Source organism: Ctenopharyngodon idella, chromosome 8 (assembly GCF_019924925.1).
Source record: "Ctenopharyngodon idella isolate HZGC_01 chromosome 8, HZGC01, whole genome shotgun sequence".
Classification (NCBI taxonomy): domain Eukaryota; kingdom Metazoa; phylum Chordata; class Actinopteri; order Cypriniformes; family Xenocyprididae; genus Ctenopharyngodon; species Ctenopharyngodon idella.
This window is the reverse complement of record NC_067227.1, coordinates 30,218,203-30,244,415: the sequence shown is the minus strand read 5'-3', so window position 1 is coordinate 30,244,415 and position 26,213 is coordinate 30,218,203. Positions and strand designations below refer to the sequence as shown.

General features: G+C 36.7%; 2 protein-coding genes and 1 long non-coding RNA gene across 3 annotated transcripts; 2 read left to right on the top strand and 1 right to left on the bottom strand.

The window, feature by feature from the left end:
* The first annotated feature begins 279 nt into the window (after positions 1–279).
* On the top strand, positions 280–7,253 carry LOC127517073 (uncharacterized). Its single transcript, XR_007931184.1, has 3 exons — positions 280–2,716; positions 2,852–4,525; positions 5,536–7,253. It is a non-coding gene; the product is annotated as an uncharacterized LOC127517073 (long non-coding RNA).
* Positions 7,254–8,649: 1,396 nt separating this feature from the next.
* Positions 8,650–16,994, top strand: pcsk1nl (proprotein convertase subtilisin/kexin type 1 inhibitor, like). Its single transcript, XM_051902161.1, has 3 exons — positions 8,650–8,816; positions 13,787–14,316; positions 16,357–16,994. Exons 1-3 carry the CDS (start codon positions 8,739–8,741, stop codon positions 16,748–16,750), a joined length of 1,002 nt encoding a protein of 333 aa, XP_051758121.1. The 5' UTR covers positions 8,650–8,738; the 3' UTR covers positions 16,751–16,994.
* A 1,198-nt stretch (positions 16,995–18,192) lies between these two features.
* On the bottom strand, positions 18,193–26,113 carry lhfpl4b (LHFPL tetraspan subfamily member 4b). Its single transcript, XM_051902224.1, is given in 7 exon segments — positions 18,193–19,810; positions 19,928–19,991; positions 20,760–20,993; positions 22,607–22,877; positions 22,879–23,056; positions 25,034–25,079; positions 25,166–26,113. Coding segments are annotated over 4 exon segments (678 nt in total). The 5' UTR covers positions 23,026–23,056; positions 25,034–25,079; positions 25,166–26,113; the 3' UTR covers positions 18,193–19,810; positions 19,928–19,965.
* Between the last annotated feature and the right edge of the window lie 100 nt (positions 26,114–26,213).

Below are 26,213 nucleotides of genomic sequence, written 5' to 3'. Positions count from 1 at the left end.
ACAGCGTTTTTAAACGGTCCCAATAGCTTCGTCTTATTGCAATCAGTAAAACTGGTTTATTGGAAAATTAGGTAAATGTGATAAGTGCATTAAAATATTAATACATCATTAAAAAGTCAACCATTGATGGTTTTGTGTCGATGTACAGCGACTACAGAATGAGCAGCTAACAGTTCACTGGAAATGCCCGAGCTGGCTTTAAAGACAACCAGGAAGTAACCGTGCATATAGTCCATTACCGAACACAGAGTAAGTCAGCATATTTGTACTGTTATATTGATGTTTTTTGATAATTTTGGTTATTGATTTTTATTTCTATTTGAAGCATGGGCACATCAAAGGCATAATTATATAATTAACACTTTCTAAAGTTTACTTATAATGGTTTAGTGGTCATAAATACAGCTTTTCAAAATAGTAAAAAGTAAAATACAACTATGTGTCTCTTTATATCTCACCTGTCCTGTGTTTAATGAGGTTTCTCTGTAATGGTTTAAATTGCAGTAATACATTGGTATACTAGTACAGGCTCATTATTTCATGTTCTGTATTTATTAATGTCAGTGTTTCCCACACATAGACTTATATTTTGAAAGACATTTTTGCTTGTATTATTTTTATCCTCTAATACTTTTGTGTCTGCCCGAGATAATGAAACCATCTGCAATCGATTAACTAGTGGAAAATCTCCCCTCGCCCTACACATTTCGTACATGCTCGTTCTGTGCTGACATTCCCATGTGCGCTGCAGAGACGCGGTGGATATTTCACAAAGGGCTCGACAGTGCGGGCGCTTCTGTGTGCAAACTGTAAAATGTATTTAGGAGCATGTGTGGGAATAAAGCAAAATCCCTCCAGGTAAGTTTCCTTAAATTTAATGTCATGAAAACTCTTCAATACATTAAATGGTAAAACAAACATCTTAATGATCATTTCAATACGTCTTATATTTTGGGAATGGAAAAACATTAATAATCAATAGGCTGTATCGTGATTTAACTTCAAAAAGCTATGATTTCATTTAAAAAAAAATAAATAAAAAGAGCACTGCACGTTGCAAAATCACAAGGCGACGCTTTTGCGCGTTCTACAGGCTTGCGCAATGGCGCTTCAGACTGCTTCAAAGTGTTTCCCAATCAATGAATAGCGCACATTTATGCCAAGCGATTTCTAATGAACTCGAGTTGATGAATTATGACAATGTCTGCTTTACGGCCTTTATATATGTCAGGACACAGACAGAGGCAGAGGGGTAAGTGAACACAGATGTTTATTGAATAGAGGCACGAACACAGGTAAACGGTGGATGCAGGTGAGTCAATGAACAAGCACTTTCAGAACAGTCACTTAGCTGAAGGATAACAGAGGTTTGTCTTTGCAGGTGGAGGAATCAACGTGGAGCGGAGAACAGGAGATGGAAGACAACTGGATGAAGACACGGGTAACTCAGGTAAGTAGCGGGTAAGGAGTCCAGGTACGTGAGACAAGACCAGACAATGATGTGAAGGGATTGAGTGTCTTTATAGTGTCCTAGATGATGTTGTGCGGGTGCAGGTGATTAGTACTCGGGAGGCTGTGAACGAGTGGGTGGAGCGTGAAGATCTGGTGACGATGCGTTGGTGTTGGTGGGTGTTGGCTGTAACTCCGTGACAGTACCCCCCCTCCACGGGCGGCTCCTGACGACAGGATGGGGCGACGACGACGGGGTCTACCTCGACCCCGGGGAGCAGGGCGGTCCGGATGTTCAGCGTGAAATTGAGTGAGGAGCGAGGGGTCGAGGATGTCGTGATGGTTGACCCAGGAATGTTCCTCTGGGCCAAAGTCTTCCCAGTCGATGAGGTAATCAATCTGGGGACCCACACTCTCTCGCTCTGCTGGAACCAGTGGTTGACAGCTGGAACCTCTGAGGGCTCACCAGACCAGAGGAAGAGAGGTGGTTGGTAGCCCAGGATACACTGGAACAGGGTGAGCCCTGTGGTGGTCTGCCGAAGGGAATTCTGTGGGAAGGCCCTTGAGGGGTATGAGTTTACAAGCCTTGGAGAATCGGTCCACGATTACCAGCACACAGGTGAAGTTGTTTGATGGTGGTAAGTCTGTCATGAAGTCATTTCCCAGGTGTGTCCACGGTCTGCGAGGTATAGGTAAGGGAACCAGTTTACCCTCAGGAAGCCTCCTAGGAGTGTTGGCAACGGCACAGTCTGAGCATCCTCCGATGTAGCGGGAGACATCCTGAGTCATGGAGGGCCACCAGTAGTGTTGCAGCAGGAGCAAGAGGGTACGTGAACTGCCTGGGTGTCCAGAGCCCAAAGGGGTTGAGCCCATTGCAGCGCTCGTCCAGAGAGCAGGGAGACTACGAACGCCACCCGGGATCGCTCGGATGAGAAGAGTTGAGACTGGGCTTCCAGATAGAGCAAGCACTGAAGGAGAAACCCACTGCAATACTCAGCCTTGCCGGAGGATGTCGCTGGTCGGGCCATGGGACTGACAGAGGCAGCTGGAGAAGAAGCAGCGGGTGCTGGGTGAAGGAGTGCATGGCGGACGGCGTGCAGGAGATCAGCTGGGACTGTGGGTGATGTGCTTGTGACAGGCTGTTGTAGTGAGGATCGTACTGCGTCGACCAGGGTGGTAAACGGGTCCGGAGTATGATCCCCGCCTGTGTCCAAGGTGCTCTGCATAAGGTCTGGTCTTCTGTCAGGACACAGACAGAGGCAGAGGGGTAAGTGAACACAGATGTTTATTGAATAGAGGCACGAACACAGGTAAACGGTGGATGCAGGTGAGTCAATGAACAAGCACTTTCAGAACAGTCACTATCCTTCAGCTGAAGGATAACAGAGGTTTGTCTTTGCAGGTGGAGGAATCAACGTGGAGCGGAGAACAGGAGACTGAAGACAACTGGATGAAGACATGGGTAACTTGGGTAACTTAAGTAAGTAGCGGGTAAGAAGTCCAGTTACGTGAGACGAGACCAGACAATGATGTGAAGGGAGTGAGTGTCTTTATAGTGTCCTAGATGATGATGTGCGGGTGCAGGTGATTAGTACTCGGGAGACTGTGAACGAGTGGGTGGAGCGTGAAGATCTGGTGACAATGCGTTGGTGTTGGTGGGTGTTGGCTGTGACTCCGTGACAATATAATAAGTCTAAGACGGTTGTATGAATGCATATTTTATCTCTCATCTGAAGGATCTGTCCGCAATAGTATAGACATTTCAAAATAAGAGTCCCGGTGTATTTTGACCTTGTTTATAATTAAAAGTCTTTGTTTTTTTCTTCTTCTTCTGGGCATTGTTGGTATTTTGGTTACACAATAAATTGTATTTAATTTAATTTCCATTTAATTCATAGTAAATTATTGTAGTTTCTGTCTGGGATGCCCCCCATAGGAAGAAAAGACTAAAAACATTATTTGACACATATTATTAATATATAGATTTTACTAGTGTCAGTAAAATCTGTGTCCCATTCACTGAGAGACACTATATGACAAATCAAGGAGAACTCTACCATTTAAATGCTGTAATTTTGCATAATTTACAATGCATAATATTGCATAATATTAGTATGTAATTAAATGTAATAGTAGCCTATATAATTGAAATTAATTAATTCATTATTTATTAATTTAATGTTCATGTTTTGTTAATTGTAAAAATAAATAAATAAATAAATAAATAAATAAAAATTACTATGTGTTTCTCTGTTTTTACTGAAGCTCAACCCACCGACATGAGCACACCATATTACCAGACACAGAGTTCGTCAGCAGATTTGCACTGTTGTATTGATGCTTTTTGATAATTTTGGTTATTGATTTTTATTGATTTTATTTTATTTATTTTTAAATGAAGGTATGTATAATTTCTTTCTTATTAGTTAACATTTAGTTAAGCAATTTAATTTGACTAATTTTACTACTTTATGGTTTAGTGGTCATAAATACAGCTTTTCAAAATTGTAAAAAAAAAAAAAAAATAAAATACAGCTATGTCTCTTATATCTTACAGAAACACAAACCCCCAACATGAGGGGTTTGAGCTTCTATTAGATATACATGTATGCAAATATGTATTACAAGACACACAGAGAGTAAGTCAGTGGATTTACAGTTTTGTAATAATATATTATTTTGGATATTAAAGTAACAGCTTGCTTATTTATTTATTTATTTATTTATTTCAATTTGAAATGAACATTACTAGCCCCATATATGGCCACATATATGACCACATCAAAGGCATGTCTAATTTACTTCTTATTGGTTATTAGTGTTTCTAAATTACAGTGAGACCTACACAACACAGTCAATCTGGTAAAACATCTCATGTGCCCTGTGTCTCTCAAAACCTGTGAGTGTAACAGTATATTTTTTTCTGTACATACATGTTGATTGTGTTTGCTTTCAGATTTTGCTGCAGATCATCATAAGGAAGGAGTATATTTATTCTACATCTGCTTTTCCTCCTTCATTGCTGTTGGTCTCACCATCATGACTGTGGCACTGATCGTCAGGAGAAAAGCTAAAAGTGTGTGTGTGTGTGTGTGTTTCACCCAATCAACTGGGTGTCTAATATTCATTTGCATACATAAAACTATATTTATGTTATAGCTTTTAGTTTTAAATGAAGGGGGGTATGCTGTGCTGTGTAAAAGCTCTAAAGAACAAGCAAACACATCTCAAAAGAGCTGAAGTAACACCTAGGCCCTGTTTCCACCAGGTATAAGATGTGTTTTGGCCGATCGGATCACAAGTGGACAACGCTAAATACAGGTGTAAACAGGGTGTAAAACGTTTTGAGTATGTCCACTTTCGACCACTTCCAGAGGTAGTCGAAAACGCATTCGACCAGATTGCTTTCGTAGTGGAAACCCTCATGTGGCTGAATGTGTCCGAACAGCCACTAAAGACCGCCTTCTGACCTAACATTATGGGAAGCGCGCTAGCCAGACAGGATTTACTTTGTCAGCTGAAGACCCAAGTTTGGTTTGAAGACAAAAAAACGTACCAATCACAATGTTCTCTCATCATTCCTGATTTCTAACACACACTCACAGTGTTCAGTCGGTCTTGCAGCTGTCAGAGCAGAAACAAAAGCTGCTGCTCTCCGTATGTTTTTCAGTCATCTCCAGACGCATTCATACGTAAATTGCGTGGGCTTATTTTGTCCTTTAGATCGAAATATCTGAAAAAGCCCATTCATTTACCCGCCCATAGACCCTCCCCTCGAAGAAATCAGGACAGAAGTGGTTGAATGTAGACAAAAGAGACGGATTAAAACACCAGGTGTGAACGGGTATGTGTCTCCCTCGTCCACTTGTGATCCAATCGACCAAAACACATCTTAATACCAGGTGGAAACAGGGCCCAAGACCCCACCTGCTCGTGTGATGTGAATATTTACTGCATTGTGAGTTTTTCACAGGTTTATTTAGCTGTGTTTTGATACATTTATGCTGCTGTACACAACACAGTTAGCACTCTTAAACTGCTCCATCAAATCAGAAATAACTCAGCAAAAAGCATTTGTTTCAACAGGTTCAGTGACTGCTGGGACAGATAATACTTTACTGATATATGAGAACACATCAGAGTTTCTGAAGAGGAAAGAAGAGGCAACCGATCAATTAATCAATTTAGACTGATCCAATAATTTTCTGCATGCTGAACTGTAACACCCTTTCAACATAAAAGTAAAATGCCTATTATATTCATTTTATCTACATCTTATTTTAATCATGTTCAAAATTGAAGGTTACTTTTACTAAAGTACAATTAATAACCATGAATTAAATCTCTATACTCTACTGTTGTACAATTACACTTTTTCCCTAGCTTTTTATTATTCTGGTTTACTCTTGAAGTTCTGTATTGCAAATATTTGTGGCTTTTGCATTTAGCTTTTTCTTCTTCTTTGTAATGGCGCTTTTCCACTGCATGGTACGGCTCGGTACAGCTCACTGTTGGGGGGTTATCCACTGTGTACAGTACCTCTCTACCTGGTACTTTTTTAGTACCACCCTGGTTGAGGTTCCAAGCCATACCGATTAGGGGTCAACCAATTATCGGCCTGGCCGATTATCGGTGCCAATATTCAGCATTTTTATGGTTATCGGTCATTTTCAAAACCGATTTGCCGATAGAATAATTTAATTTTGAAATGTGCTATTTGGCTCTGATGTAGCTACCTCTGTCGGAACTCACCAAGATCAATGTCTGCCCACCGCCCATCAGATTTGTTGGGAGTCACGAGTCCGGCCAATCAGCACAGAAGGCTAAAGGCACTGAAATTTTTGTACTCTCACAGAGCCCTTGTTATTCTTAATTTTGACGTTTTCATTTTTACACCAGACATATATATATATATATATATCGTTCCAAAATATCGGTTATCGGTCTACTTGATCTGTAATAATCGGTATCGGCACTGAAAAACATATATTGGTCGACCCCTAATACCGATACTAAAATGTGACGTGTAAACACAGCAGATCACTAGCTATGTTTCCATCACCCTGTTTTTATGCACATTTTAAAGTATCGCATCAGAAGCAAGTGATGGGAACGCCAAATTTGTCTTTTTTTCTTTTTTTGCGAACTTTGAAAAGATTCACTTCAGATTTGGATGAAAATCCCAGCTACTGATTGGTCAGAGAGAATAGTCACTACCAGCATCAATGGATTTGAAACACTAGACACCAAACCAACTAGATTTAATTAGTCAGCAACAGCCACCACAGTATAATTTGTTCGCACAACTTTTTTAAACGACTTGCTTTAAACGACCATTGCATGCAACTTGAAAAAAGAAATGGCTGTATCGTGGTCAGTAGACTCGTTGGTAGCCGAGTAAGTGCCAGACTCGTTGGTAGCCGAGGAGCGGATCCACAGCAATAGAGGCAGCGCAACTATAACAATCAGTCTATAATCCCACCCACTTTGAAGCACTACTAAACTGCAGTGGAAAAGTAAACTGAGCCAAAGTAAAGCAAGCCGAGCCGAGTCATACCACACAGTGGAAAATTGGCTTCAGTAATTTATAAGTGGGTGCAAAATCAATAAATACCTTTTTACCAACTATGCATTTTACATAAATTCATATTTTATGTTCTTATGTGTGTCTTTACATATTTATATTTGACATGCTTTCTACTAGATCTGTTATAATATTACTACTACTACTGTTATTACAAAAATCTGAAAAAACTTTCTTGTCACTTGCATTTTCGATTGTACTGCACAATAAAAAAGTAAGATACTGCCAAATACCGAAATTGTGAATTACCATTATTTGTACAGCCAAGCATTATTTACCTATTTCCATAGGCTATGTGTGAATTACTAAACCCTGATCTGATTCTTCAGATTGCAGTAGAACATTTTCACTAAAGCTTGACTGATTTATCGGTCTGCCGATATTAGCCTTTCGTAGATATATCTGCATCAGCATATATGCCACAGATATGCCACCGATATGAACATTTTCGGCACGCACTTGCACCGCGGCTCATCTCAAATCTGACGACGCATCAGTAATATGGTTTGTTGAAAATATCAACGTCTAAAACAGTTCAGCTAATGTATGTTTCAGTCGATGAATGCGCATCTGGCTTCCCAATACATTACAACAGCAATGATCAAAAAGCGTGGACAAAAACAGTCACTCTTTGTAAACTTGGTTCACTGTGAGTGCCGTATTCTCGAATATGAGCAGTCATTTACGCTGTCATCACCTGGGTGTTGATAGGTGAGACATGAACAGCACATGTTGCTATCTGTATTTAAACTAAACTCATTTAAGCCTTGCTAATTTAAACATTCATGAGCAAGATGCGAAAGAGAACTCGTGCGCTCATCCGAAGCGTGCACATGCTTATCTCAGACAGCGCACAAATACTGAGTTCTCTTTCAAGTTTTGCGCTTGAATGGACAAATTCACACAAAAATTATGTGAACATGCCCATTTCGGTGAGTATAACATAGTTGGTTATGTCTTAAGTGAACATATAACAGTCGAGAAATACAACGCTGTGTAACAGTATATGTACTGGATCCTGCATTATGTCTTAAAGCGAAAGAAGCCTAATATTCCTGCTCTCTGTGTTTTTAATGTTAATCAAACAACAAATGACAAAGAAATCACTCACTGCTTTTGACTGAATAGCTTTTGTAACTTCAATAACAATTAATCTTTACTTAATTTATACAGTGAAGACAATATGAATTTTATATTTTTTTTATATTTGATTATTTTATTCATTTTCTGTACCTATACTGTTAGATACCTGAAATACCTTCTGTTGCTCGTAGTTTGATTATTTTTTCTTATTTTCTTTATTTTTATTTGACAGTTGTCCTGTTTTCCCTGAACATAATGAACTGTACTGAAACTGAAAACGAACAGTGAGTAATTTGAACTGTTGCACCTCTATAATATACACATAAAGAATATCAGCCGATATATCAAAATCAGACTTTTTTTACTCCCTAATATCGGTATAGGCCCCCAAAAACCGACCAATATGGTCGGTCTCTTTTTTTCACCATCTTTACCATGCAAAATCACAAGCACAGTCTCTCTCTCTCTGTCATGCATCTCTATTCAGAGTAACAGTGAAGCTCCTCCCCCTCTGCCCTGCTCAGTCTCTCTCTCCCTCCCTCTCTCTCTGTCCATCTCTGCGCTGGTGTTCAGTGGCAGCGTTTCTCTTCACTGCAGAGGCAGCTACATTCTCTCCTCCAGGATGTCGGGCCTACTGACCAGCTCTGTTCTGCTTTTCCTCTCTCTGACGCTGTTCCAGATCCCCGCACCAGAGGCAAAGGTAAACCAAACACCACACCAGATCCTCATCATGTGTGTTTGGTGAGATTGAGTGCTTAATTCATTCTCATTCCTCTATAGCTACATTTTAACCTGCATGTTTTCTTCCTTTTTACCTCTATACAGTTAGTATAGAGGTTTGCATTTGCTGGTAAATGCTGATTTCATTCTGTTTAAGGGTACATAGCCATTTCATTTTAAATATTTGTATATGAATCACATATACACTGCACATGGATTATTCTGAATATGTGAAAGTACACTGTGTACTATTTAGATGCTTTTTATACGTTACGCTAGACTGCGTGTTCATTTCTGCTATAAACTGATCGAGATCACTCGAGCCAGATGGCGTGAAATAGGGCGTACAAATCATCATTGCCTGGCAACAACAGAGCACATATCAACAGGGCTTTACTGGCCAATAGAATCCTGATTATATTCTGGAAATTTCTCTGAAAGGCAGTATCCACAAATGGAAGCTTCTGCAAACAACCTAAGATCACATTAAACACATTACATGCATTGTTCAATTAAAAATTATTTTATAATGAGAGACAGCAATGTGTCTTGTATTTGTTGATTCTTCTGTTCTATTTCTGTACTATATTTTGTCATTAACTAAATGTAGGTCTATTCTGAGATTTTAAATATTGAGTTTTATTGAATTCAAGAACAAGTGTTAGTGTTACAAATCTTATTTGCAACAATAGGGCTTGTGATATACTGGTCTCTAGATCCCTTTAATGTACTTCTCATAAAAATGACAGTTCAGCAGCACTGATGCATTGGAGAGATCTGTGGACAGCTGTTGTGAATTAAAGTAACTAGTAGAGTTTGTTTTGAGCATCTGTTGCAGTCATTAGTGTGTGAGCTCAGGTTTTCAGCACCACGGACAGCGTCCGTCACTGATACAGAGCTGAATGTAAATGCCACAGTGATTTTGGGAATGTGTGAAGGATTATTGGCCGTTTCTGAAGGACAACACAGGACAAAATCAATAGGAGAGGAAGCACAATCTCATTAGCAGAACAAACAGCCAGTCTTTCACTCCGAGCGGAGGAGGAACGCTGCCATGGCAACAGCTTTCAGAGAGCACACTCAGTTTTCTCATCTCATCTCATCTATCCATCCATCCATCCATCCTTCCATCCAATTTATACTGTAAAAAGTGCTTCATGTGGTATCATCTAAATTAACTGATTTCATTAAAGTAAAAAAAAAAATTCAATAATTTGAATGAATAAACTTTAATATATTTTTATTATAAACTTTGATATAGTTATACAGATATTTTATAATTATTTATATATATTATAGTATTAATATTTTTTTTTTTAATATATTTTCAGTTTGCAATTTTAATTTTAGTTTTAGTCATAGTAATTTTATTATGTGCATTTGTTATTTAATTTTATTAGTTTGTTTTTATATTTCTATTCAGCTTTATTTTATTTTTATTCCAGCCTTAGTTTTAGTAATTATTTTCAGTATTAATATTAGTATGTATTTCATCTAGTTGCCAAGGCAGCTTATTTTTTTATATTTATATTTAGCTTTATTTTATTTTTATTTCAGCTTTAGTTTTAGTAATTATTAGTAGTATTAATTAGTGCTGTCAAATCGATTAATCATTTCTAACATTAAAGTTTACAAATATATATGTGTGAGTGTGTGTGTGTGTGTGTGTGTGTATATATATATATATATACACACACACACACACACACTATATATAATTTACAAACTTTTATGTTAGATACGATTAATCACGATTAATTGATTTGACAGCACCAATTAATACTACTAATAATTGTGATTAATTGCATCTAACAAGTTTGTAAATATGTCTAATATGTTAGATGCGATTAATCACCATTAATTGATTTAACAGCACTAGAATTAATAATATTAGTATTTCTAATTCCAATATTTGTTATTTTATTTGAAAATGATTTTTAATAGTTTTAGTTAACAATAACAACACTGATTGGGTTACACTTAAACTGTACTGTAAAATATTTTAACGTAAACAATTTGTTACACCATTAATATTAATAAAAATACGAAGGTGTGCACATCCCACGCACCCTAATTGGGCTCAGGTGCAGGACAACAAAATAACAATAGAAAAAAGAAGCGTGTGCAGACAAATTAATATGAATAATCTCTAGCACGTTTTACAATGACACACAACTGCAAACTGATGTGACGCACTTTGGCTGGCGTCTGCAGGAGTTTAACTAGCTAGCAGAGGGTGTTTCTAACTTTGCAGATAGTTGTTCATGTTAGAAATCTGTCCATTGGCGCAGTAATGCGGAGGTAGAGCAGATGGTAAGGAACAGGAGGACATCAACACCACTTGAACTCATGGTATGAACAGCAAGATCTTCCCACCACCCACACACACAATGTGTACTGTACGTCTGAGGCGGGACAGACGTCATAATGCGCCAGAGTGAGTCATCAAATCAACTCAGCGGCCAGAGGAATCCTGTTCCTTTAGTTTGATACGTCACGATCTGCCTCATTTATTATGAATCATAACAGCCCGGAAATACCACAAAGCTCAAACTGAAGAACCGACTCAACACAGAAACAGTTTCATGTATCATTCTGACACAGCTGATGCAGAATATGATTTACAGTAACACAAATCTTGCACAGATGGTAGTTTCTGAACAGTGGACACCACTGCTAGTTGTCTCTTAGCATTCACTTTGCTATTCAAAATAATTACATGCACACAGAGGGTGAAGACAATGTCATGACTCAGCACTTTGTTCATAACCTCAGGCTTAAGCTGTTCAATGGCTAACAGATTCAAGGCTCTAGACAATAAATCACTGCTGAAACACAGGTCTCCTATCAGTAATGGTGGACATAGATCATCAGAGCCAGTGACAGAACTAATATACGCTGAAGAGTAGCTGGTTACTCATACTGTCAGAATGTGCTTGCTTTGCACACTACAGTGATTTCAGCTTCTTGAAAAGCATCTTTCTTTTCCTCTCAATAGTGTGCAAGTGTAATTAAATGTCTGACTCACTGTGGATGGAGAGGAGGTGCGAGGATGAGTGCAGATGGAAAATGTGCTTACTAATGCTTCCTCTGAATGAAATGTGGCGAACTGTGTCGAATGCATGAATGATTAGTATGTAAAGTGTCATACTGATGTGGGAGGTGTGTGTTTCTGTGCTCTCAAAGGCAGATGTACTACAGAATCTACAAATCTACCATTAACATTTAACAGTTTCACTCGGCGGCCATCTTTGAAACGCCTCTTGGGCATGCAAGCGCACCTCCTATCTCTTTGAATGGAGAAGCATCACATTTTCCAAAGCTGTTTGCCAAGTTTTCGTGTAATTTCATATTTGAAATCACCAAAGAAATCTGACAACAACCGTCTCATAAATTTTGTTTCTAAACGCTTGAATCATGACAAAAAAATGTATTTTTCAGGCTGGATCAAGCTAATGCGCATGCGCAGGAAGCGCGCGTATGATCGTTTTTACAGGAACCGGAGCTTCTAACGTGAGGCGATGACTTTACCAATCAGCGATTGGCTCTTATTTAGAAGGCGGGACTTATTTTGCCATATTACGCGTTGCGTTCTCCCATTCAAAACAATACGTCTTGTCTTATTACTAACAATACAAAATTAAATTGCATTAAAATGTGTTATAGATGATTTCAGTCATTTTGGTCATTTACACTAAACTTTTTTTTATTACAAACAACAAAAGAAGTTAAGAATAAAATAAAAACATGCACCTGAAATCGCTTAGAGCATCTATAACAATGTTGAATTAATTCAAATTCATACCCAGACAAATATGTATCACAAATTCACCGTCATATACAGACCATTAGAAGCATTTATGCCCCATTCCATCATTATTGTTAAAGATTATGTAAGCAATTTCAGTCGTTTTAGTAAGAACTGTTGTTGTTGTTTTTTTACTAACAATAAAAAAGTTTTGCTAAAACTGCCAAAATGACTGAAATTACAGCACCTTTAACAATGTTTAATTAATATAATTTCAAAAATCTACCGCTAGCAAACCAAACCCTGTCCACCAAAGACATGTTGTGTCAACGGATCTAATCTTGCATCGCCATATACAGAGTAGATCATAAATTATAAACATTTAACGTTATATATGAATGGAGAGCCCCATTCCATCTACCATCCACTTACCAATGTGCAGACTAACTCCATCCTCCACTCCATCATTATTGTAAATTCATAGCTCGGTCGTTCAGCCTCTCTTGTTTCGAGGTTTCCCTTCACCTGTTGTCCATATCTTAATCACATACGAACGCAGAGCCGTTAAAAAACAACAACGGCTCTGATACGAACTAAAGGTGATATTGAAAGCTGATTGGCTGGAATGGACAGCCTGCGTTATTTGAATATTCATTCTGATTGGTCAGTTTAGTAAGGCGATTAATTTACCGCGTACGTAAGAAATAAAAACTGTACATTATATGCATCTGTTATATACATTATTAATTAATTTAAAAAAAAGTTAACTTTATCACTTTCGTTGTTACATTCATATTTTGGGAATACGTTCCTTTCCTCCTCTCCTTGCAGAAAGCTTTTATGATTGGCTAAAAAAAGCGCGGGCCACTCCCCCGCCCTTTTTACTAGAGTTATCACAGAAACAAATGTGATTTCTGACAGTTTGTAGTGTCATTTTATGATTTGTATTTAAAAATATTCACACAAAAAAAAAAAAAATTCATTTTAGGGTTTAAAATATGGTTAAATTTTGTGGGGACAAAATGGTCCCCATTGTTTGGTCCCTATGAGGAAAACAGCTTATAAATACACAATGATGTAAATAAAACTTTTCTGTACCAAAATGTGCACAAAGTTGTTTATATTGCTTTAACATGGAAACAGGAGACATTTTTCATCAATCAGCTGTTGGATTTCTGCCTCTTCCTCCCTCTGTTTCTCAGCCTCTCTCAGCCATGCGTGGCGGCGGTCGCAGCTATGACAGCCAGGCAGGTGGAGTGCGTCTCCGAAGAGACCTGCGTGACTCAGTGCCCTACGAGGCCCAGATGATGTCTTATCCCGCTGCTGACTTCAAGAGTCGGAGCAATGATCTGTACTACCAACCAGAGGTCTTGAGGGCTCAAGGTCTTGGACAAGCCCTCCAGCGACTGGTGGAGAACGACCAGAGGCGGGAACAGGAAGCAGCTTATCTGGCATCAATGCTGCGTCTCCTTAATGAAGCACAGAATAACAGACAGGGCAAACCAGAGGAAGATGAGGAGGATGAGGGTGATTTCCAGGGACCCTACCCTCCAGACTACGATGAGACAGAGCAGGCCGTGAGCATGGCCAAGCCCCAGGGCCTTCTGGATCCTCAGCTTACTCAGGCTCTACTCAACCGCTACAAGCAGGAGAGACTGATGCAGGCTGGACTTGCTCCGACAAACAACAGGATTCCAGAGAGAGAGCAGGACAAAGACCAAGAGATGCTCAGGTAACGGAAACAAAAAGTTGAAATTATATATATATATATATATATATATATATTATAGTACTATAGTACTTAGTACCTTAGCAATCGCATAGCAACACCCTAGCAACCACCCCAAGTACCTTGGCAACCGCATAGCAACACCCTAGCAACCACTCAGAATAATTTAGCAACTGCATAGCAACACCCTAGCAACCACTCAGAATTCCCTAACAACTGCATAGCAACCACCCCGAGTACCCTAGCAACCGCATAACAACAATCTAAACTACTAAACTAAAACTTAAACTTTCATAATGAAAACCTTAAACTTCAAACTTTTAAAACTACTTTAAACTTTCTGGTCCAGCTTTTTCAAGCCCACTTAAAGTTTGTCTCGACAAACTTTTTTATCTTTAAATATATATATATTTATATATTTTTTTTATGAAAAAAAAAAAAACTTTGCCAACTAACTGAAATAAGTTGAAGCACTAAAATTACTAGCTGAAAATAAAAAAATAAATGAAAATATAAAAATATAAAACAATAAATTAAAAATAGATTAAACCTAAATAGTAATGTTTAAATAATAATAATAATAATAATAATAAAATGAATACTGAAAATATAGTAAAAAGCTAATTCAAAATATCAATAAAAAATATAAATATTAGATGAAAACCTAAACTAAAATTAAAACGAAATAATATTTTAAAAACAAAAACTAATAAAAATGACAAAAGCACATAACAAAATTGCTACAGATATTAAACTAAAATTAAAATGAAAACTGAAAATATAAAAATAAAAGCTAATTCAAAATATAATAATATAAAAATTAGATGAACTTAATAGTAAAACTAAATAGTAAAAAAAATCCTAATAAATGTGACAAAAGCACATAAAATTATTAAAAAAAAAATTAACTAAAATTAAAATGCAAAATGAAAATATAAAAATAAAAGCTAATTCAAAATATTAATATAAACTATAATTGTATAAATTATAATAAAATAACCGCTCAGTGTCAGAATGTATTATAATTTGACAAAAAAAACTGTTTTAAATGTTTTTGGAAGAGCATGCACAGATGATTTTTGACAAAACAAACAAACAAACAAAAAAAACGTTAAAGGCACAAAATGTAAGATTTATGGATTAAAATATCCAAAAACCACTAGAATACTGTTATATATTTTGTTGACTTGTGTACTTACATTATCCCAGATGTTTCCAAGAATGTTTAAATCCAGAGAAATAAGTCATTTTTACACAGGACACGGACCATGTCTGTGCGTCGCCTATTAATGACATCATACCCGCGTTACCCTCGAATTCCGGTTATAATTTATAGAAACCATGGAAACACCAAAGACGCTTTAATATATTATGTGTTTTATTAGACAAGAGAACAACTGTTTGGATACATTTATAGACAGAAAACTAATCATTGTTATCAATCATTCTTATTGTTTGAATCTTGTTTTCTTGATTTACCACGAGTACCATGTTTTACCATGACTAATATCGATCTATCTTACTGCAGTGCGCAACAAGCGTCTCATAGCAGCCGCCGAGCTAACACACAGAGTAACGTTATAACATCATTTTCAACACACTCAAATGTATCTAATATGATAAACAGTGCTGCGTTTCCCCACATATGCTTGACCGGAAGAAGCAGAAGCGGTGAAAAGTTCTGCTGCTCTCGAGCCGTGTGTCGCACTCGTCTCTCATTAGCAATCACTCCAGCGTCCTCGTTCAGCTCCCACAGCACTCGGCCCTGCTCTGCTTCACACTACAGTAACGTTAATAATCTCATCCATCAACATGATTTCTGACCATGAGTCCCATCCCGATTCTTTTCCACCGGCTGTAGACATGAAGATGACAACTCCCATGATTCTGCTCAATCTCGGCATCATCAAGCTACGCCTTTGTTTTTAATAGGCGACCTCTAGCGGCGAAAAACTACATAGTGTGCCTTTAATATGTTGAATTTTGATTTCATGATAACGTTAAGCAAACAAACAACAGTATTTCTGTCTTTGCATTATTAAGGTACCTTGTTGAGAAGATCCTCTCCAGCTTGGCATCGGGTGGCAATCAGGGAGGCCCTTCAAACCAGCGTGCTAAACGGGACCTGAGCGCCGTGGCCAGCATGGAGCGATCCGCAGGACCCGCCCTAAAACGCTCCCGTCGCTCCCTAGACTCCGCCCCTGCCCCCTCCCCCCAGGTGGAGGCATCACTGCTGAGGGTGAAAAGACTCGATGATGATGTTGACGACGACGGCATCGCAGGTCAGAGCAACAGAACGCCACACGTCGGCCTGCAGAGAATGAAGCGCATAGACACTGACCTGCCGCCCCCCAAAAAAACCAGCCGCAAGCGCAGAGCCCTGACCTATGACCCCGCCCTGATCGCACAGCACATCCTGCAGTACCTGCCAGCCTAAAGAGTGCATGTGAAAGTCAGAGGAAACAAGGGAAATGTGGGGAGGGGAAATAGAAGGAAATCCAGACAGACAGAGCGAGCGAGAGTTTCTGATGGGGACGGCAACAATTCACTTGCTTTCAGAAACGCCAGCATTCATTGTCATCTGCCTAAGTCTAATCAGGCCTGCTTGCCAAGGTACTCTGATATGATGTTACTCTGTTTCGATGTTATACTATAATAAATTCCACACACATAACAGCTTATGGAATATGCTTTTGTTTTTTCTTGCCACATTGTACAGGCATTTTAATACCTTATTGACATGCTGTTGGTAACCAGCTGGTATCTCACTCAGTTCTTAAAAACAAAACCACAGCTTGACCAGGGTCATGCAAGAGTGCGTTTAGGTGACGTTTCTCGTGTGAGTTTCTACTGAGGGCCGTTTACAACTCAGCAACGCAGAATCCCGGAGCTTCTCCACAGATTAAAGGAGCGTTTGCTGCTGGTTCTGCTCCGGTCATGCTCCATTTATCCTTATATATCTGAACCTTATATATCAGAGCTTTACTACAGCTGTCAGTGAGAGTGGAGAACCTCTTTGGCCCATTTCAGAGCTCACATTGTGCATTTCTGCTGTTTAACCAAACTGCAGCTCTATACGGAAAATAAAGTCATTTCTAGGTTGCTGTATTGAATATTTCCTGTAATAATGAACATAAATTAGCCTATAAAACAGCTACCCAGAGTAGGCAATTGATAATACACAACTTAAACATGGATGTGGAATCTAATTTATACACAATACCATTCAAAAGTTTGGGGTTTGTTTTTTGGGTTAAGAAATGAATACTTTTATTCAGCAAGGATTCATTAAATTGATCAAAAATTACAGTAAAGACATTTATAATGTTACAGAAGATTTGTATTTCAAACAAGTGCTGTTTTTATGAATTTTCTATTCATCAATAACACTGTTTTCAGTTATTCACTGAATAACATTCATAATAATCAGAAACGTTTCTTGAGTACCAAATGTTATTCTAAAGAATAACATGAAATATACCACATTCCACATTAATACATATATCATGTTGTATATTTCACATTAAATATACTGTGTAAAAATATATTAAACCAAAAAAAAGTTATTTTAAATTGTAATAATATTTAACAATATTACAGTTTTTACTGTATTTTTGATCAAATAAATGCAGCCTTGGTGACAACTCTAAAGTTTTGAACAGAAGTGTAAGGATGAAGACATTTACATCCAAATGAAAATGAATCGACACAGAACAGAACAGGATAGTTATAAACTGCTTAATCCAGAATCCAAATCAATTTAATTTATATTTACAGTAAGTGATTTATGAAAGTTGGAAGTTTGACATACCTAAATCTACTATTACATCTACTGTATGTTCTTGTTTTTGTCTGAAACAAATGATTGAGAAACAAAAATCTCTGAATTATATTTATTGCAGAAGATATCTGGTACAGGTTTAAACAGCACAACACATCAGATCTGCTGCTTTACACAGTAATAAGCAGCACTACGTGAGTTTAGACTCAAAAAGAGCCCGTCTAAATGTCAAACAGTGAGTTTCCTGTCCTCTTTTTCTCTGATTGGCTGTTAAAGTGGTGTGCCATCTTCTTAATGTCATTTGCATCCTATCCAAGCTTGATAAAATGTTATTTTGTCCTCCTTGACTTGGCTTTGAGATACTCTGTCTGATACTAACTAATCACTGTCCCAACTTCCTGCCCTCTGGGTTTGTAATCTGACTATTTGTGAAGGAAATCGTGACTCTGAGTATATAAATGCTTTTCGTGCAGTCATAAAATCTTGTACAAAAATACATATCTCTGCACTGCAAGTTTTGTCAAACAACAAAAATCACTGTATGTGCTAATAAAATGTATGTGAACACCAAAAGTTTGTTTAGAACCTTGCATTGCTTTTAAACTGGATTAGAAATGACATCACATTTAACAATTAATGCATTGGCTTCATAAAATCACATAAGAACAACAGTCACGACTAAGACAAGGACTTGTTAAATATAAACCATAGGTGAAGACGACTCACAATACAACACAGCGACGTGCAGTTATAAAGTCAGCATGTTGTATAAGTTGTATTTGACTTTACTACCATATCGTGACATTTCCATGTGAAACAGCTATAGAATAAAAAAATATATGTAGGGTGGGACTTGATTTTATCCATTATTTGTTGACTGGACTGTACAAAGTGAGTGGACTGGATCTTAATGAAATTGGTTTTTGAAAAAAAGTCTCTTCTGCTCATCAAGACTGCATTTATTTGATCAAAAATACAGAAAAAAACTGTAAAATTGTGAAATATTATTACAATTTAAAATAATGGTTTTCTATTTTAATATACTTTAAAATATAATTTATTTCTGTGATGCAAAGCTAAATTGTCATCAGCCATTACTCTAGTCTTTATGATCCTTCAGAAATCATTCTCATAATGCTGTAATATGTTTCCAAACCATTGACCGGTACTGTGCGTGTGTGTATATATTATATATATATATATATATATATATATATAGACACAGACCAGAAGCATGCATTAAGAAAATAAACAGGTCAACAATTAAACAGATTTTACAGAATTTTAATACTGAAACTATGACTATTCATCTTCAGATCTCATCTTAAATTCATGCACAAGAAATGTCCAGAACACAGAACCAAACATCAAACATCATTTAATTGGAAACCACATTCACTTGATCTGTTTGTGCATCGCACGAGGTCACAGAGACCTGGACTATAACTCTAATAGAAATGCACTAAAGAACATAACCTTTCCTCTTCTCTATTTAGAGCCACCATTATAAGATCAGACTAATGTTCCTCCGTCAGGGTAGAAAGGACTCGGATACTGTTGCCAGGTGACTGTTTCTACGCAGACAGGTTATGTAAGCTGACTTCACAGGATGATGACATCATGCTGAGGGGGAAGAGAGAAGCATCTCTTCACACGTTTTATGCCATCATTATTTGTCGAGAGTGAAGTTCACAGACGACGTGATGAAACAGCCACCTGAGAGGGTGAGAAAGAACAGTGATGTGAGTTACAGAAGAGAGAGGATGCTGGTTTGAATGCTACTGCCAATTAGAAACATAAACGAAGCCCAGAGGAACTAGATTAGAGTCTTACCAGCAGTTTCTGACTGTTGAGAACAGCTCAGGCCTCTTTTATGCTGCCAGTAACAAGCCAGTCACTGAGAAGAGAGGAGAAAACAGCATGATTGAAACGTCTGTGTGTACGGGATAACATGATAATGAATAGAATTAACATTTAGTAAATTTAGGTATTTAGTTCATTCTCATATCACCTTATCACAATATCATAATCAAAAGGAAAGTCTTTTTTTTTTTGTATATTTGTATTAAAAGAATAATAATTTGCCAACATTTATTAATGTGAATATGTTAAAATATATATATTAAAATATATATAATATATTAATAAATTATATATATATATATATATATATATATATATATTATTATTATAATAAGATTTAAAAGCAGAATGTATAATGCAAAATAGTGTGTGTATATATATATATATATATATATATATATATATATATATATATATATATATAATTAAAAAGAAAATTACAACACTATAATTATAAATACATAATAATACGAAATACTTCTATAATAATAAATATTTTTTGTGGGTTTTTTTGCTTTATGATATTGAGAATTAAGAAAGAATTGTCATATTTAACAAAATAAATGTTGTTGTAGTATCATTTATATTCTATTATGATATTTATTAATATTTTGAATTAGCTTTTATTTTTATATTTTCAGGTTTTTTATATATATATATATATATATATATATATATAGTATTATTTGAGAAAAAATCTGTATCAGTTTGGTTTAAAAATCATGCTAACTAAACTCTTAAAATGGGCTGTAAAACATTCATTAATTTAGAGATTTTAGGAAAGAATAAGTGAAGCGTTTACCATCACCATCCTTGGCATCTTCTGGCAGCAGGGCATCTTGGCGATTCCCTAGTACAAAAGCCAACATGGACAGTATGCCGGCATCTAGGACCCCCAGCATGGCCAGTATGTACGCCCAGTGCACGGAGCAGTTCCCTGGGGAGAAACTACTCACACGCTCCCCGCACAGCGCCCGCATCTCAGCACACGCCCAGGAGTCTGGGAACAACACGCATGCCAGGGCCAAACAGAAGCCTGGGGAGAGAAACACAGAAGCAATTAGGAACACGAGAGAGAGAAAGAGAGAGAGATAATGTGATACTTAATATATTTCGATCAGATTTCTGGTCAAGAAGGGCACATTTCAGTCTGGAGAGATTCTCAACAAATACAGCTTTGCAAAGAGGCTGTTATTGAAGGATGGCAATGCAAACTATATAGGACTTGACAGCAAACCCACAGCCTGTGACCCCAGAGCCTCATTTAGCACGCACAGAGGTTAGCCAATCATAAACCAGGTCATTTACATCCTCCAGAAGTCTTAAAGGTACAATATCAAAAACAGCATGTTTAACTCGCAGGGTCATAAAGAGGGTCATGAGAAACTAAATGATGACGTTTTTGGTGCAAAAAACCCTTAATAACATTATAAGAGAAACATTCGGGGGAAAAACTGCTTTAAAAATGATAAAAAAAAATTATATGAGCTCTTTAGAAGAAATCATATATATATATATATATATATAAAAATTATATATATATATATATATATATATATATACACAGTATATATATAAAATTTCTATTATATTTCTATAAGCACTTATTTGTCACTTAGTATGCTGATCTCTGGATCATACTTTATTTCACCTCAAAATTAATAGAAAGAAATTATATATACTGTATACATATATATATATATATATATATATATATATATATTGTGGCAATATTTTAATGAGAATTGAGCATATATAAATGTATTAATTTAAACTGAAAATAATGAGTACAAAAATACAAAAGAGGAAAATGTCTGATTGCATTATAGTAATGCCTGTTTGAGGGAAAATTGGAAAATGAATTGCTGAATTGTCATGAAAATAGTGTCACAATGCAAAACAACTTAATTGCTTATATGCATCATTTAAAGAGATTAATACTTCTATTCAGCTATATTAAAATGACAGACATTTATAAGGTTAAAGAACATTTCTATTTCAAATACAGTCAAACCAAAATTTATTCAGACACCTTGAACATTTCATCCATTAATACAGTTTATTCACTATAGTTTAAAAAATGGTAATAAAATATGACAAGATCTCAGAGTTCAACTGTATCAGAAAAAAATGAATCTTAATTATGTCAGATAACACTTAAACAAAACATGGTCAAAGTGTCTGAATAATTTTTGGTCCCAAATTTCTATAAATTTCACTGGTAGTCCACTGTATGAAGAATTTTTGGGTATTATATGCCACAGTTTACTTTATTTTGCTATCCTCACTTACATAAATGAACTATAGTGTCCTGCACCCACTAGTAAAAATATATAAACAATTATATCTAGTGTCTGAATAATTTTTGGTTTGACTGTACATGTTTTATAAATGCTTATGCTAAATTAAATGCTCTAATGCTTATCTAAATCTAATTTTATAAATGTATCAGTTTCCACAAAAATATAAGGCAGCACAAAAATCTGCATTTTAGAAAGACTTCTGAAGGATCATGAGACACTGAAGGCTGGAGTAATGATGCTGAAAATTACATTTTAAATATATTCAAATAGAAAAGTTCTTTTAAACTGTAATATCTCACAATATTACTGTCATGAGAGACTTCTTTCAACTGAAGAACCATCTCACCTGCTGTGAGCTGCAGCCAAGCGCATATCTTATAGACCGTTGCTGCGTTGCAGAACCTGAACAGACACAGGCAGCCCACACTGGCCCACACCATGGTGAGAGACATGCACACCAGCACAGCGGGAGACTGGAAGGCAGGGAGCGGGGTCAGGGTGTGAAGAGACCCCCGGCAGTCTGGGACGGGCCAATCAGTCTCCACGCAGACTTCGAAGAGGCCGAGTGTCCCGGTCGGAGGGGCCAGGTCCCCCTCCGCGGTAGTGCAGCTCTCGTGTGCCCACCCAGGATGGCTGGATGAGAATGACCACCTCGATAACAGCAAAGCAGAGCGTGCAGATGGCCCACAGCACGCCCACCGCCCGGGCGCTCCGGATGAACTCGGTCTGATACAGACGGGCCACCTCAGACGAGTGATGCTGCATGCTGGAGACAGCTGGAGTAATAACTTCTGTTCTGTTTAATATAAGACAAAATAATCAAAATATTATGCACTGACATATACAACAATTTTAAACAAAATTTGGTAACACTTTACAAAAAGGTTTCATTAGTTAACAGTAGTTAACTACTTTAGTAACATGAACTCAGAATGAACAATACTTCTTCAGCATTAATGTTGTTGCTCAACAACAACAAAGCTGGAGAATCTCACGCAGCCAAAATGAGGATTGTCAGTAACGGTGTTCAGCCTTACATTGTTCAAACCGGAGTCGACACTGATGGAGAGACTCAGGAAGAAGTTACAACTTTTAGAATGAAACTGGACGTTCTGATGGTTAGTGGATAAATTTATGTAGTTGCTGTGGAGTTGATTCAACTCATCGACTAGCATGTGCCGTCATGTTAATCTTTTGTGCAAATCCAGCGTTGAATTGACCCTGGATTATGAAGCAGTCCGGCATAAAATGACGGCATGGTAACAACACTCTACTACAACAACTCTTCCTCTTGTCTACAGCAGCCCAACATGGCCTCACCCCCTTTGCTGTGTGTTCTTGGGGGCGGGGTTTATGTAAATTTTGGGGTTTGTGATGTCACCAACCCGGGAAGAAGCTCATTGTAGTCTCTACCAGCCGTTTGTTGTAGTCCTTAAAAAGCGATTTCTGTAAAAGAAAATATCTCCCTTTGCATTGAACTTTGAGCGTTGTAACTTTGCAGATGTTGTTTATGCTCTAACAGCAACATTACACCCTAACTAAAGTTGAAAAAGTGAAATCATAATCAAGGACCCCTTTAAAGGGATTGTTCACCCAAAATGTAAATTGAAAATGTACTCACCCTTACTACATTCCAAACACATATAATTTTTTTTTCTTCTGTGAAACACAAAAGAAGATTTTTTGAAGAATGTTGTTAAGAAAACAGTTTCGATTCCCATTGACTTCTATTGTATTTTTGTCCATTCAATGGAAGTCAAAGGGAAGCGATACACTTTGATTACCAACATTATTCAAAATATCTTCTTTTGTGTTTCACAGAAGAAAGTTATTCATACAGGTTTGCAATGACATGAGGGTGAGTAAATTAATTGTATTTGTAACAAACAAAGAGCAAATCATTTGTAACAGTATTTTTTAACCTTTGTTAACGTTAATAAAAATACAACTATTCATTGTTAGCACAGGTCCATTAATTAATATTAACAGATACTGATTTGAATAATGTATTAGTAAATGTTTAAATTAACATTAACTAAGATAAATACACTACTAGTCAAAAGTTTGGAAACATTACTATTTTTAATGTTTTTAAACAAAGTCTCTTTTGCTCATTAAGGCTGCATTTATTTCATAATAAATACAGAAAAAAACAATAATATTGTGAAATATTATTACAATTTAAAATTATGGTTTTCTATTTTAATATACTTTAAAATATAATTTATTTCTGTGATGCAAAGGTGAATTGTCAGCATCATTACTCCAGTCTTCAGTGTCACATGATCCGATATTATTGATTTTTCTGTATTTATTATGAAATAAATGCAGCCTTAATGAGCATAAGAGACTTCGTTCAAAAACATTAAAAATAGTAATGTTTCCAAACTTTTGACTGGTAATGTAAATGCTTTAGAGTTGTTAGTTTATGTTAACTAATGTAGTTAACTATAATGTTAACAAATGGAACCTTATTGTAAATTGTTACTATTTTTATACAGTACTCTATGGTAATACCACTGATACATTTTTGTAAGTGCATCATATTCATTTACATTACACTTCACAGAACATCATGCCGTTACAATGGAGCATGTCCTTAAGATGTATTACCATGGTACAAAGTACAAACATATTAATACCATGGTCATTTTTTAACCCTAAAATATTACAAAGCATTGCCAAATGAACATCTAAGAAAGCGAATACCTACAGGAAAACGTGATCTCAATATGGTAAACAATGTAAAATAGATGGATGAAGGATGATTCACCTCTCTGCTCTGGATGATTCCAGGTCTCTTCCTCTCACAACAGGAACTGCATGACAAAATCACATTAAAATTTAATTACTGGAGAGCAGCATCACGTAAAAGCGTGGGAGTGAGCAAAAGAGAAAAATTGACCTGAATGGAATTATTCTTCTCCTCCTCTTGCTCCCGGTGGGATCATGGCAGGATGTGCGACATTAAAAACAGGCCCACGCTGGTTGCAACCATCTTCCTCGCACATATGGAGGGAGAGGAGAGTGGGAGAGGGGAGGGGGAGCGCAGGGACATTCTGATTGGGAGGAGGGTCTCTGCATGTACACACACACACACACACACACGCAAAGGCAAAAGCAATGCAATCCAATGATGCACAATGAGAAAATGAAATTATCTGTCAATCCCTGTAGGGGGAAGAGGGTTACAGCTTATCGATCCTAAAAGCGTTATATTCCATGCAGAGAAGAAAGAGGAAGTGAGAGAATAATACATGGTGCAGAAGTGATGCATTTCAGATGAGTGCAAGATAAATAACGCAGCAGAAAGACAGCAGCAGAGAAATAAATGTTTGAATGGTCAAAGGAAGAAGCTCATCTGTGTATCATTCAGCAGATTCACTGACAGCATGATCTGTCAGGGGACATACAGTCAAACCAAATTTTATTCAGACACCTTGAACATTTCATTCATTAATACAGTTTATTCACTATAGTTTAAAAAAATGGTAATAAAATACGACAAGATCTCAGAGTTAAACTGTGTCAGAAAAAATTAATCTTAATTATGTCAGATAACACTTAAGCAAAACATGGTCAGGTCAAAGTATCTGAATGATTTTTGGTTCCAAATTTTTATCAATTTTACTGGTAGTCCACTGTATGAAGAATTTTTGGGTATAATATGTCACAGTTTGCTTTATTTTGCTATCCTCACTTACATAAATGAACTATAGTGCTCTATATATATAGTGAACTATATATATTATTATAAAAAATTAAAAAGAAAATTACAACACACTATAATGTATAAATTCGTAATAATATGTAATACTTCTATAATAATAAATATTTTTTGTGGGTTTTTTGCATTGTGATAATGAGAATTAAGGGAGAATTGTCATTAATTGTCGTGAAAATAATGTAAAAAATATTTAATGGTCATAAAATAGGGAACAAAAATAATATCT

What these genes read in the sequence shown, in the direction of transcription:
- pcsk1nl (XM_051902161.1), top strand. Translation starts at nt 8,739, where the DNA reads ATGTCGGGCCTACTGACCAGCTCTGTTCTGCTTTTCCTCTCTCTGACG. An exon ending in TCCCCGCACCAGAGGCAAAG is followed by an intron (nt 8,817 to 13,786) that starts GTAAACCAAACA and finishes TCTGTTTCTCAG; the next exon opens with CCTCTCTCAGCCATGCGTGG. An exon ending in AAAGACCAAGAGATGCTCAG is followed by an intron (nt 14,317 to 16,356) that starts GTAACGGAAACA and finishes TGCATTATTAAG; the next exon opens with GTACCTTGTTGAGAAGATCC.